Source organism: Symsagittifera roscoffensis, chromosome 4 (genome assembly GCF_963678635.1).
Source record: "Symsagittifera roscoffensis chromosome 4, txSymRosc1.1, whole genome shotgun sequence".
Classification (NCBI taxonomy): Eukaryota; Metazoa; Xenacoelomorpha; order Acoela; family Convolutidae; genus Symsagittifera; species Symsagittifera roscoffensis.
The window spans coordinates 30,270,680-30,284,052 of NC_087065.1; the positions used below are offsets into that span (position 1 = coordinate 30,270,680).

General features: G+C 33.6%; 1 protein-coding gene across 1 annotated transcript in view; it reads left to right on the forward strand.

The window, feature by feature from the left end:
- The window catches only part of LOC134844372 (glycine receptor subunit alphaZ1-like), a 124,432-nt gene that overhangs the window by 27,049 nt on the left and 84,010 nt on the right, over positions 1-13,373 (forward strand). The window contains exon 2 of the mRNA XM_063861021.1: positions 1,884-2,081. Coding sequence (XP_063717091.1) covers positions 1,884-2,081 — 198 coding nt within the window. The remainder of the gene's footprint in view (positions 1-1,883; positions 2,082-13,373) is intronic.

The following is a 13,373-nucleotide window of genomic DNA, read 5'->3' on the forward strand; positions in this document are numbered from 1 at the left end:
ACGCAATAACTGATTACAATCTTCGTTTTGCCGAGTTTTGAGATTGCAATTTTATTCATGTTTTGCGATTTGAATTTCAGTCAAGAAAGTGGCCTGTAATTACAATATCTGTTTTTTTCAAGATTTTTCAAAACTAACATAGAACACCTTCCAAATCATTTGATAATTGTCAATCTAAAGCACAAAAATGGACTTGGTATTGCTTCATATAAGAAAACATTGAAGTCCTTGATCATGCAAGATCATCAAACGAAGGATACAAGATCATCAAACACCTCAAAACTGTTTCTTAAGAAAACTCAGTGAAAAATTTTTGCTTTTAAAAAAATTACGGAACAGGCTACTTGCCCAACTTCAAGCAGAAAATGCCGTATCTTTGCCATATTGATTTATCTTTTGGCCGAATTGGGTCGAAAGCCCGGATGTTGTTCCACCCAAAATCTGTGGTCGGACACAGCCCTTTCGATCGATCACTATTTTAAAACATAGTAAAAAACTTGGCCGATTCGTAGTCAAACACTATTTTGAAATGTAGTCGAACGTAAAGTTGGGTCGAAACATAGTCGAATACAAGGATAAATACAAAGCCTTGTCAAAATATAGTCGAACACAAAGCGTGGTCGAAACATAGTCGAACACAAAGTCGAATACAAAATATATTCGAAACATAGTCAAAAATAGCCTTTTTGACTGAACACCATTTCAAAATTTAGTCAAAAACTTGGTCGAAACACTATTTTGCGTAATAAGTCAAGCATACTAATCCTAGACAAAAGTCCCAGTGACGCTGTTTTGCTAATAAAGTAGCTATACAAAAATTTGAAGTACAAAAAATTCTGATTTTTGTAACTTTTAATTTGAAGTATGTAAAACCTTTTAAATTAAGTTCGAATACTATCAAAACAATGTTATTCAACTACTTTTACTAGTCCGTAATAAACAAATATCAAGCTTGCTAAATTTTCGAATTGTATTAAGTATACAGACACTGGAAAAATATCTGGCTGAAACATGGCCAGTTTGGGTCGAGTCGGTCAAAAGATAGCAGACTTTAGTCGAGCACACGAAAATACTTTTCTTTAGGTCGAATTGATCGAACAGCCCATTTGGGTCTAACACAAGCCATCGAGTTGCTCCAAGCAAGGCCATTTTTGGTTGAGTCGATCGAACCATCCCGGGTTATTAAAAAACTTGTAATTTTGTTCGACCCCCTGCCTCAGGGATTCGACCCCCTGCCGACCCAAATGGTCCTCCCTTTGTACTATTTTGAGATATCCATTATGGGCTGAATGACCTTAAATTTTTTCTAAAGGCGCCTTCGGTGCCAATCTTTACTAATTTTGAGGGTGGAGTGCACGCCGAAAAAAGCGACTTTTTTGGTGGATGCTTTCCAAAAAGTGCCTAAAACGCCTTTTTTCAAAAATTTGCCTGCGGCGCAGAAAATTTGGTTCTAATTACGGTCTTTAAAGTGGTTTGGGAGAGCTCAAAAAAGCAACATGGTTCACCTTAAAAAAAGTCGACAAAATTTTGAATTTTTTTTTGAAAATCCGCCCCCACACTCGAGAAATTCCTAGATCCCCGCCTGTCTTTGCTAGTGTAAGTTAACAGCAACTGCAATTCAAATTCTTTGATAAAACTCAGAAAACAGGTAACATATAACACAAAGAAAAAATATAACCAAATGTCGAAACCAGTAGTCAAAACTTATCTAAGAAATCACACAAATGCCCGAAAAATTTACCAAGACTTATACAAAGTTGAGTAAAAAAGACAATGAAAACAGTTTGGAAAAACACATGCCTTACCCTTAAAAGAAACCAATTTATAACTGAAAACCTTACCACAATGCTAAGTGCCTCTCTATATGTGTAACTGTGTTTCAGGTGAAGCTGGTGACTCCGTGTGAGATCAACGTCGCCTACTTCCCCTTCGACGTCACTCAATGCACAGTGGTGTTCACGAGTTATGGACACACAGATGCCTCCATTGTGTACTCGTGGGACGACAACGGAGTTATGCTCCCAGGGGACAACCTGGACGACAATGGATTCCATTACATCTACGCACACCTATCCACTAGGGTTAGTCAGTAAAACAATGAGTCGTGTATTCGAATCAATGTCCCAATCGAGTGACTCCAACGATTACTCTGGACTTGACTGATAGCTCTCTTTTGTCCTCCCCCACCAGTAAGTTCTGACCAGAAAACTTTGTGCTCACATCGTCGGATTGCTATCAAAGTTGGCATGCGTTAAAAAAGTTATTAGGCTAAAAAACAAACCGATACAAAACAGTCCGGTTCAAGATTGTCCTTGGGTAACCCGGTTCTAGCTTCCACATAGAGTCCAACCCTCTGTGGCAAGCTAGCAACACTTTGGCGCGACTGTAGTGGTCACTATTTTGTTGCTCATGTTTGTTCCACATGTTAATTGCAAAGTTTCTGGTGGCTTAAACGTTTGAGTTTAGCTCTTTTCCACTTCCCTCCATGCCTCCACCTTTCAAATTTTCCATCCGTTCACAATCCTCAGGTTGTTAAGCATGTCAAGTTTCATCGTGTTATGACTAGGTTCGAATCGTCTTTGAAATTGAAAGCGATTGGTTGGGGCAAAGTCGAAACGGGCCGAAAATGCCAGAGTGAACGCGATGAGGGCAATTCTTGTACAATCAAAAATTATCAAGTTTGCCACAGCAAAATTATTAACCAAACACTAAGGTGATGTGAAAAAACTGATGTGAGTTTTGACATGAATGTCAAAACTCAACTCGTTTTTTTTTAAACTTGCACTCGCGAAGATCAAGTTAATTTTAAACAAAATTTAGGTTAAAATTTCGGAAATTACAGTGAAACAGGAGTGCTGGTATCAAGGCGAAGCCCTGAAAGTTTTGACTTCATTTTTTGTTCTATGGAGTAATTTAAAATAAATATTTGAATAAATTTACAGAAAAGCAGCGAAAAAATTCAAAATATTGGTTTGATATCTTTTTGACTTCATTTTTTGTTCTATGGAGTAGTTTAAAATAAATATTTGAATAAATTTACAGAGAAGCAGAGAAAAAATTCAAAATATTGGTTTGATATCTTTTTGGAAAATCATCCCCACTCACTCTACGTTAAAATAAAAAAGATCTTGTTGGTAAGTATTAAACTTTTAAACAGAGCAAACAACATGCATCAATTCAAATTAGAAAATTTTAAGGCGGATTAAATCACCGCTTATGAGTTAATATCACGAAATGTATCGTGCGTTATTTGTCCCAAATTGGCAAGTTATCAATGTTTAAACCCCCATAACTAATGAAAAAAGATCTCAGGGGAAAGATTCAACATTTAAGCTCAATACAACAATACAAATCGAACAACAACACTTTTCGAAGGATTGTGAAAAGTTTCGCAAAAATTAGCATGTTGAAAATTCGAAAATTGTTTGGAGAAGAAACAACCCTGAGGACAAATATTCCATCATTTTATTTATAACAGTCAAAACAACAAATAATATAAGAAATAAAACTTTTTCTAGTTTATCACCCCAATTGCTGTTTAAAGAACAAAGTCACATAATTTGCATTCAAATAATTGATAAATGGAACAAATATCTTGCCTCAATTCAATTTGGAACGATTTCTTAGACCGTTTAATTCTCTGCTTACGCTTTAAGGGAATGAAAAATACCTTTACATATTGAACTCAAAGCATTGGTAGTTTTTAGATGCTCCGACTTCTAAGGAAAGAGATGTCATGTTTCTAACTCGATGGTTTTCTAGTGAAACCAATGTCAGTTTTTCACTTGAAATGTTTTTTTTTTCATTTGAAGGTCTGAAAAATCTTCAGGCCTTCTGTGAACTGTGATGCTTCTAATTCAGATCTAACAGGATCCTTTACCTGTAATTTTTTTATGCAGCTTTTTTCCAGATTCCGTCTCAAAATACCGAGTTTATGCTTGTTCTACATGCTATTACAGCTAAGTGCGTGAAGTTACGCAGTACAGTATGAATAACAAATATGTTCACAGTTGTTGATTTGTTCACTACGCCAATTTTCATTGCGTTATGACTACGCTATTTGAAAAAAAAGCCTTTTATGCAATTATGGGGATTGATGCACGCAACCTTTTTTGGTTTTCAATAAGCAAGCAGCAAAGAGCCGAAATATATCGGCTGAAAACTGCTTCAATTTGATTTCTTTGCACGCTAATTGATGCAGCTTTAGTGCTAGTGCATTCCAAAACATAATTTCAGTTAGTTGAAATGAGCCGTCACTTTTTTTGTTTGAAACACACTAAAAAAAAAGCAGTTGAACCCAAGTTTTTGATTTTAACTCCAATTTTTATGATTAAAAACTTGACTGCTGAACCTACATGCAAAAACTCAAGTCTAACAAAACCAAACAGTTTTAAAATATTTCAAAAGAAATGCTAATATTAAAACAGCACTGAATCTTCCAAGCGAGATTACGTGTCTCTTGGGTGAAGCTTAATTCAATTTTGCCTCATTTTATGCCGTCTAATCTTAAACCCATCTTGATCATAAGTTATGGTACAATAACAGGCATTGTATTTTATGGGGAGTTTCTAAGTTTATATCAGTTGTTTTGAAAACACTGAACATTGCCACAGTGAACGCTTTACCTTTGATTGCAATCAAGAAAGATACAAACCGAAAAGTTACAAGGAAGATCAATTAAACTGTTTCATAAAGCACTGCTCTTTTAAAGATCAGCTCTTTGAATTTAACTTCATTTGAGTTTTCTTCCTACAAAATTTAACATGTTTCGGGAGCTATAACAAAAAATCGATCAAAACACTGTTTAAAAAGTAGAGAAAATGGAACCTGATCTAAACTACATTTTATGATTGGATAATTTAGATATTTTACCAATGTAAAGTATTTAATATTAACCAATCATGATCCATCTAACTAACAACCCACTTATTTGTAAGTGCTGAAGTTACTTGTAATTTCAGCACCAGAGAGATTTGAATTTAACTTAGAAATTAGTTGGACTCTCCCGAGCACTTCAACAGCCGCAATAGACCAGTATACCCTAGATCTATTGAGCCTAGCAGAGACTAGTTAAACAACCTGAGACTAGATAGTATAAGAGTAAGATTAGGATCGGTATTAGACTAAGAAGTTGCACGAATCTATCCGGCCGAAAATAAGATAGCGTGACGAGCAGACGGTGTACCCTATCCGAAATTACTCTATGAGTTAACCAACTCGGTCCTAACTCATCTGGTGCGACCATAAGTCTCGAACAAGACCTTAATAGCTTAGAATTAACCAAAATAGATTAGAAATTAGACAAAAACATTTACAAAATGTTATACGACAATAATTTAATCGAAATGTCTCTACGACTCAATAGATCAGAGCCAATATTCCGAACCATAACAGAACTACCCGGAATTGGAAGAAGACCTCGAACCAGAGACGACATACGACAAAGTAGAAACTTGCCATATAGCTATATGATAGTTAGGCAAAAATCAGAACAAACTTTTATATTTAGAATACTACTGGCAATGAATTTAGATTTTCATTTGCAAACATAAAACCTTGAAGTTAAACTTCAAAATCATTTCAGGCGCTAAACAAAATTATTAATATACAATAACGATTGATAAAAAGATCTAAGATCGTTTTCCTAAAATTCTGCAGTAATATACAAAACATGTTTGAAAAATATTTATTGAAAAATAAAAATAAAAATTAGTAGCATGACAATAAATGGTTAGTAATCATAAATCATCCTGTTGTTCCAGCTCCATCATCTAAAACATAACAGCAATCATAAACCCACTAATATCATCAAAACACTAAAACTTTCCTTTACACATATTTAAAATTTTATTAAAACTTAAATTCACTTAATTTTAAAACCAGATCATCAAGGCTTATCCTTGGATCTTAAATCATTTTCTACTTAATTAAATTTCAAATTTGATCATCAAGGCTTATCCTTGGATCAAACAGAACAACTTTGTTCTCCCCCACCCACTTAATTAGTGTCTAACGACCTCAAACGTCGATTCACTACCCAACCCTTTCTAAAGACCCAAGACTAATAGAAATTTTTAAACAAAACTAATCATTCAAATTAGGATAAACAGTGAAGAACTTCGGTTATTCATCCTTCACTTGACCCCCCCTCTTAACAGACCCAGGATAAATCTTAGACTTAGTAAGTTTAAAATAGTATCTAACGAACTACTCGCGTTCTAATTATACCTGAACCTTGTGGATCGATTTACTATTCTCCAACCCTTGAACACAATCACTACCCCTAAGTAAGATTAAGTAAGTTAACACCTTAACTTATACTAGCCACGAGAAAGTAAAAAATCATTCTTCGGAATCGATATACTTTTCTCTCCAACCCTGAACAAACAGACCCAGGTTAAGCTAACCAAAAAATCGTAAGAACTAACAGTTTAAGAAAATAGAAACCATTTAACAACCTTTTGCATCCGTCATTCTAAACCTTATGTCATTTAAAAACCTAGGAAATAAACAAACAATCGTTTTACACAATTGTGAAATAGATAACAAAAAATACGACCTTGTAATCACACCTCATACACAAACAGTTGGATACATTCGAACAAAACGACAAACACTAAAAAGAAAAATAATAACGAAACAAAGACAAATAACACGAAAAAGATTTTCAAAAAATCGAAACGCATTTTCAGAATCAGAAACCAACAGTTTAGACGAACTTTACAAACTAAAAGAATCAATAGATAAAAATTACCCACTTCACGATCAATTATATTTCTCTGACTCAGAAACAACTTCAAATTCATCAAAAAGAGGAAAAAGAAGAATAAAAAAGCAGTATAAACACAAACCAGTACATTTATACAATTGGAATCAACCAATTCGACACATTAATAATTACATATTAACAGTCATCGAACGAAAAAATGAGCTCAACGCACACCCCAGGTGAAGAAAGTCCAGATGATGATGAAATCTTTCCTTTTATAGTAGATGCAACCACTGATAGAGGACAGCATATATTTTGCAAAAATTTACTATTAAATTTATTTGAACCCGGAATCAGTCCATGTAAAACAGAGTTCCCAGATGTAAAAATCAAAAGACAAATCATAGACCACTACTTAAAAGATATATGCAACATAACACAACAGTATGGAATCTACTCCATAGAATTCACCTCACCAAACCATAATCATAGAAAATATACAATTCAAACAGACGATCTTGATTTAGAATTCTCAAAAGTTTTTTCAGAATATATAAAAAGCATCCAATATCATAACTCACAAAGAGCAAACTCCATATTCACCAATGAAGTTTTCGCAATAATATATAGTTATATTTCGATATTAGAAAACGAAATCCCAATAACAAATGTCTCACCGACAGAAACATCTAAACATTTGAAAGTACGACATGAAATCACACTACTCTCTAGTTATTTAAACATCATTAAAGAAAATTTCACGAAAGACGACGTTTCACAACATACAAAACACGATCTACAAAAAATTTTGGCATGGTTCATCATAGATTATTTCACACACAATATCGATTTAATTGCACAAGCAAGAAAAAATTTTAGACCCCAAAACTCGAACGATGATACCGCTATCACAGAACAATCAGATTATGTTTGGGACCCCGAATGGTCTCATCCCGCATTTATAAGCTTCCCACAATCAATCTCAAGTCAAGCAATAAGTACGATATCTTACATAAGAGATTATGTAAAAGTAATACCATTAACCATTGATGCAACACCATTAAACTATAATACATTTTTGCCCGATACACAAAATAATAGTTTAAACTCTACAGTTATACACAATGAAAACCTCAATGGAACTAGGAATCTTACTCAACAAGATATCCAGACACCATCACACTTCATAAATGAAGAAATTGTACACACAACAACTACACAACAAAGTATTTCACCAATACGCCCAAATTTAACAACACCAAGAAATACAAATCCTTCACAAACACAGGTAACCTTACAATCAACCGTTAAACCTTCGGTTGCCCCTAAATATTCACATATGGATTACCAAACATACAGACCCATGACAATACCATCAAAAACACGCAAAACATTCACTAGAAACAACTTTGCAGACCATAATTATAATTATACACATCCCTCAAAAACATATAACCAACCACAAAGAAATTTTAACCAATATACAAGATCTCGAAATTGGGATAACCCAATGACCCAACCTAATTCAATAAATTTACAAACAAATCCTCCACAGGATCACAGTGAAAATTACCCATTTTTTCAACAAAATAAAAATAAAAAACAGACATCTTATCAAATGGATTATTTATCCTCAGATGATGATTTCTTACAACCAGATATATTTGCACCAAATACTCAAGAATATCGTAGACAAGGAATACAGAGAACACGTACAAATCATAGAAATTTTTCTCCACAACCAATAGATGCACAACATCAACAACCAATTCAACAACAAAATCTAATTAATACACAATCTTTTCAACCAATTCAACAACAAAATCCAATGACTGCACACTCGTATCAAGCATCACAAATGCAAAATGAAATACCACTCCCATATTATCTCCAACAACATGAAATAACAAGAAACCAACTTTCAAATTTTTCTCAAATGCCAAATGCAGCAGAATCATTACAAATGACAATGAATCCATACCTTATGGGTGGATCATCAATAACATCAAACAAACTTTTAATGGTTTTCACAGGAACAGACCCTGAATACTCTGTAGAAGATTATTTAAATGCAGTAACAGCAAACCTGATTTTAAATATTGGACCTGAACCAATTAATACGCCACTACATCAAAACTGGATACATCGACGCACAGCGTTAATACAAACAACCTTAGATGGCGCAGCCCAAAAATGGTTTTCAGTACTACCTCTAGAAATAAAATCAAACTGGAAAAGGTTTACACAGGAATTTTCAAAAATGTTTGACTCCGAAAGAAACAAACAACAACAAAGAGTTTTATGTAATGAAATTCGCAGATTACCAAACGAAACCATCAAGCAAATAGCAGTACGAATCGAAACACTAGTTCGAAAAGCATATTCATTAAATACACATGACTATAAAAACACAAAGATGACAGAAATCTTAATGATGACCTTAACACCACAATTAAGGAAAATAGCAATAAAAAAGAGAGCATCCCATCCTTCTTCAATTCGAGAACCCGATTTAGATTTTCGAAAACTAGTAGACAAATTAGAACAAGCAGAAATCACGATGAAACTAGAAGAAACGGAAAATCTGATATTACAATACGTTAATTGAATTGAAACGACTCCCACTAATATTAATAATATACAGGAATCAGAGACAGACCTCGTTGAAAAAATCACTGAAATACTCAATATTTACGAAAAGAACCCGAACTTTAAAGGCAAACCATCTTTCAAAAAATGGTGTAATTATTGCCGACGATACGGACATAGTATTTCCGAATGTAGACAAAAACAGCAAGACAATCAAAATAAACCTCAAAAATATAAAGAACCAAATAAATCATTCTATCAATACATGATACTAAAGGACCAATTTCACCCTCATCAGAAGGAAACTCCTACATTATGGTAATTGTTGACGCATTTACACATTATGTAGCAATTAACCCAGTACCACATTGTAACGCTTATTACGCTTACACAACACTCTATGAACACTGGATAGCAAAATTCGGACTACCAGAAATTTTAGTTACAGACAACGGTACAGAATTCATAAATAATGAAATTATCACACTATGTCATTTATATAACATTAAACACAAACCACGTACATCTCATGCACCTTGGACAAACGGCTTAGTCGAAGGTATGAACCGTTCATTACAAGAATATCTTAGATGTATCATCAACGGAAATGATACAAAATATACCGAATGGTCAGCAGATGTAAAATTATTTCCCTTAGCGTATAATTCACAAATTACGACAACTTTAGGAATGTCACCATACGAAATGGTTTTTAACCAAAAGCCACGCAAACCAATAATGTTTACAGCAAATTCTCATAAAAACGCACAAGGTTATTGTCAACCAAATAAAGACTCAATTTGTTATAACCTACCTTTACATACACACGATGAAGATCATTTTCATCACCCACAAATTCTTAAACTAGCCTCCGGTACACACACCGAATGGATTCTAAATAGAGATAAAAAACACAACGAAATTTATCAAAAAATAACAAAAAAGTTATTACAAAGACAAAATATTAATGAACAAATCAATTCACGTTTTACACCAGCCTCCGAATTAAAAATTGGAACATTTGTTTTAATACCTAATTTTAATACTCAAAAAGGAATTTCTAAAAAATTACAACCCCTTCGAAAAGGACCATACCAAATAATTGCAAAACCCACTGATGTCACATATAAAATTACCGACTCAAACAAAAAAGAAATCGTTCAACATCGAAACAACCTATTACCTTATTACCCAAAAGAATACGCACTCCGCGAATTAACTCAATTATATTCTTTCACAGGATTAAAAATCATTCAAAATGAACCACATCTGAAAAACACAGAACAAAATGATACCCCCACCGAAAATCAAAACACAAAATCAATCGCCACCAAAAACAATACACAAAACCATAAAGAATCCCCAAAACAAAGAAAAAATAGAAAAATGACCGAACAAATAATACCCCAAGAACAAATCGACAAATCAGAAAATAGAAAAACAACAAGACTCCGAAATCAACCACGTAAAAACTATAAAATATTCATCCCCCAATCTAAAATTTTAAAGAAAGTGGAATTTCAAAAGTAACTTTAACATTATACTTCACTATCTTGAAACCTTCGAAACATTTTTCATTTACATTTTTCAAAATAACATGCTGACAAGTACGTAATAATTCTAGTTCAAAATAGACCAATAGGATTCATCCAATCCGTCACTTTCTCTAACTCAAACTAAGACCAATTAGACGAATCATATAGAACTCCAGGCACATCTATAACTATAACTTTACGACCTCCAGGTCAAAAATAAGCAAACCACTCCAACTTGACAACTAAAATAAATATCACCATAATACCGTACCCCTCCCTTATCTAATAACCCAAAGATCAACAATATTTCCCCAACTCAGACCACGAATACCCCCAAAACAAATTTGTTAACTTAGCCTAAAGTAACAAAATGAACATTTTAATTAGCCTAAAGTATAAAAATCTCACCATACCCCGGATCATTTGACAAACAAAAATAAAGAAAAAGACGACCTCCCAGTCACCATGAAAATTGCCCCCAACAATTTTTTACAGAACTCAACCCACTTGTCAAAAAACTAATAAATAATCCGACCACACTAGAAAATCGCCTCAAACAGCAAAAAACATTCGACCAAGAGATCATTTCTTAAATGCTCTTCTCTCAATCAGTTACTCAAATACTCATAAATTTTAAACATTTTTTTACAATACTTGAAACCTTGATAATATTTCTTTTTGATATACTTGAATCTTTTCTAATAATCCTAATCATTTTTTGTAACATTTTTTTAATTTTCTACACTCTACTCGAACTATTCCTCCAACTTTCCAAAACCCTTGATTATATCCACAGGTACGATTCATATAACTTGTCTAAATGATACGAAAAATTTTCAGTAGAACTGATATTTTTTTATTGTTTGTAATTTTCATAGCATTCTTATCATCCCTCATTTTGACAATATGTAAATGTATAAAGAAAGCAATCCTCACATTTGCCCTAGCAACAATCCTTCTAATTCTTTTTTTGGAAGAATATTATAATAAACACAAAATTTCTCACTAAAGTAATAATTCAAAAAACTATCAAAAATTGCTACCCAAAAGTCACAAAGTCAGTCTTCACCGACATCATCCCAAGATAACCAAACACCACCTTCAATTACTCAAAATCCTCAAACATCTACACGAATTTCTTTTCAAGACAATCCATACACTTTTGAAGAACCACATGCTCGTTTATCAGAACCACTAGAACCAGTTCAACGACAAGCACCTTTAAGCGAACCAACATATAACCTATACCCAACACTACCACAAGAACTAAGCAGAATAAGAAATCCTAGTCAAAACCAAAATACAGTCGAAATAAATAGACAAATTATACATCCTCGACGAAACAGAAATTTTCAAACTCCACGAGTTCATTTTGATATACCTCAATCCCCATCACAAAACACTCCAGAAAACCCCATTGGTATATTACCAGAAACCCCTACGCTTCTTTCACAACGTAGCACCTCAAGCCTACCATCAGATTACTTAGGTTCAACACCAACATCTGAGCAAATACGTGAAAATCCTTTCAACCCCACAAACCAAACATCACGATTTCCATATTGGACTACACATTCATTTACACAAGGTGAACCAAATTTAGTCAATGACCCCATAGATATTTCTACGGATACAACAACATCCTCATCACTACCAGAAACATTATCACTACCATCAACACCATCAATAAGCCAGATTTCACCACCACCTTTTAACTTAAATTTTCCAAATAATCTCGACGCCAGATATCGAGAACAATCATCAATAAATATTCCTTTAAGACTAGATTGGAATACATTTACAGCACCTCCACCATTATTTGGACAACATCAAGAAAGTAACCGCCTTCATAACTGGGCACTTAATAGATTACAATATCGCCAAGATATTCACAACGATATCCGTGATCACAATATTCAAATACTCCAACAAAACAGTTTACAATTAAAGTTTGAAATCACAGTTAAGTTAAACAATATTACCCAACATCCCTACCCATTAAACCCACCTAACATAACAGCTCAATCACTACCACCACCGTTTATAACTACTGAAGTAATATACAAATACGACAGATATACCAAAAACACAATTGGCTACATTACATTTTATAATCCATACTCAGGATTATCATACACATGTATATTCTAAAATTATTAATTTTTCTCCAACTCCTTTTTCTAGTAATCTCAAATCAAAACATAAACCCTTCCCCTCGTACAGGACCACAAGATTTATTAGTAACACATTACGATTGTGAAGAAAATGAACAAAAAACACTACATAAATATGCAATAAATCAAGTATCACAATGTGAAACAGAACCACAAGCTATAGAAACCACAGATGTAATAGCAACACTCTATTCAAAAGCCCGAGCAACAACAGTTACAGGTTATAAATTCACAGCAACATTTTCCGAAAAGAAAGTACATTGTTCACAAGTCTCGAACGGAAACAAAAACCGACTTGACCATGAATCATTCTATCAAAGTAATATAGAACGTCTTTTACATCTCAATCCCGACGATTGTAAAAAT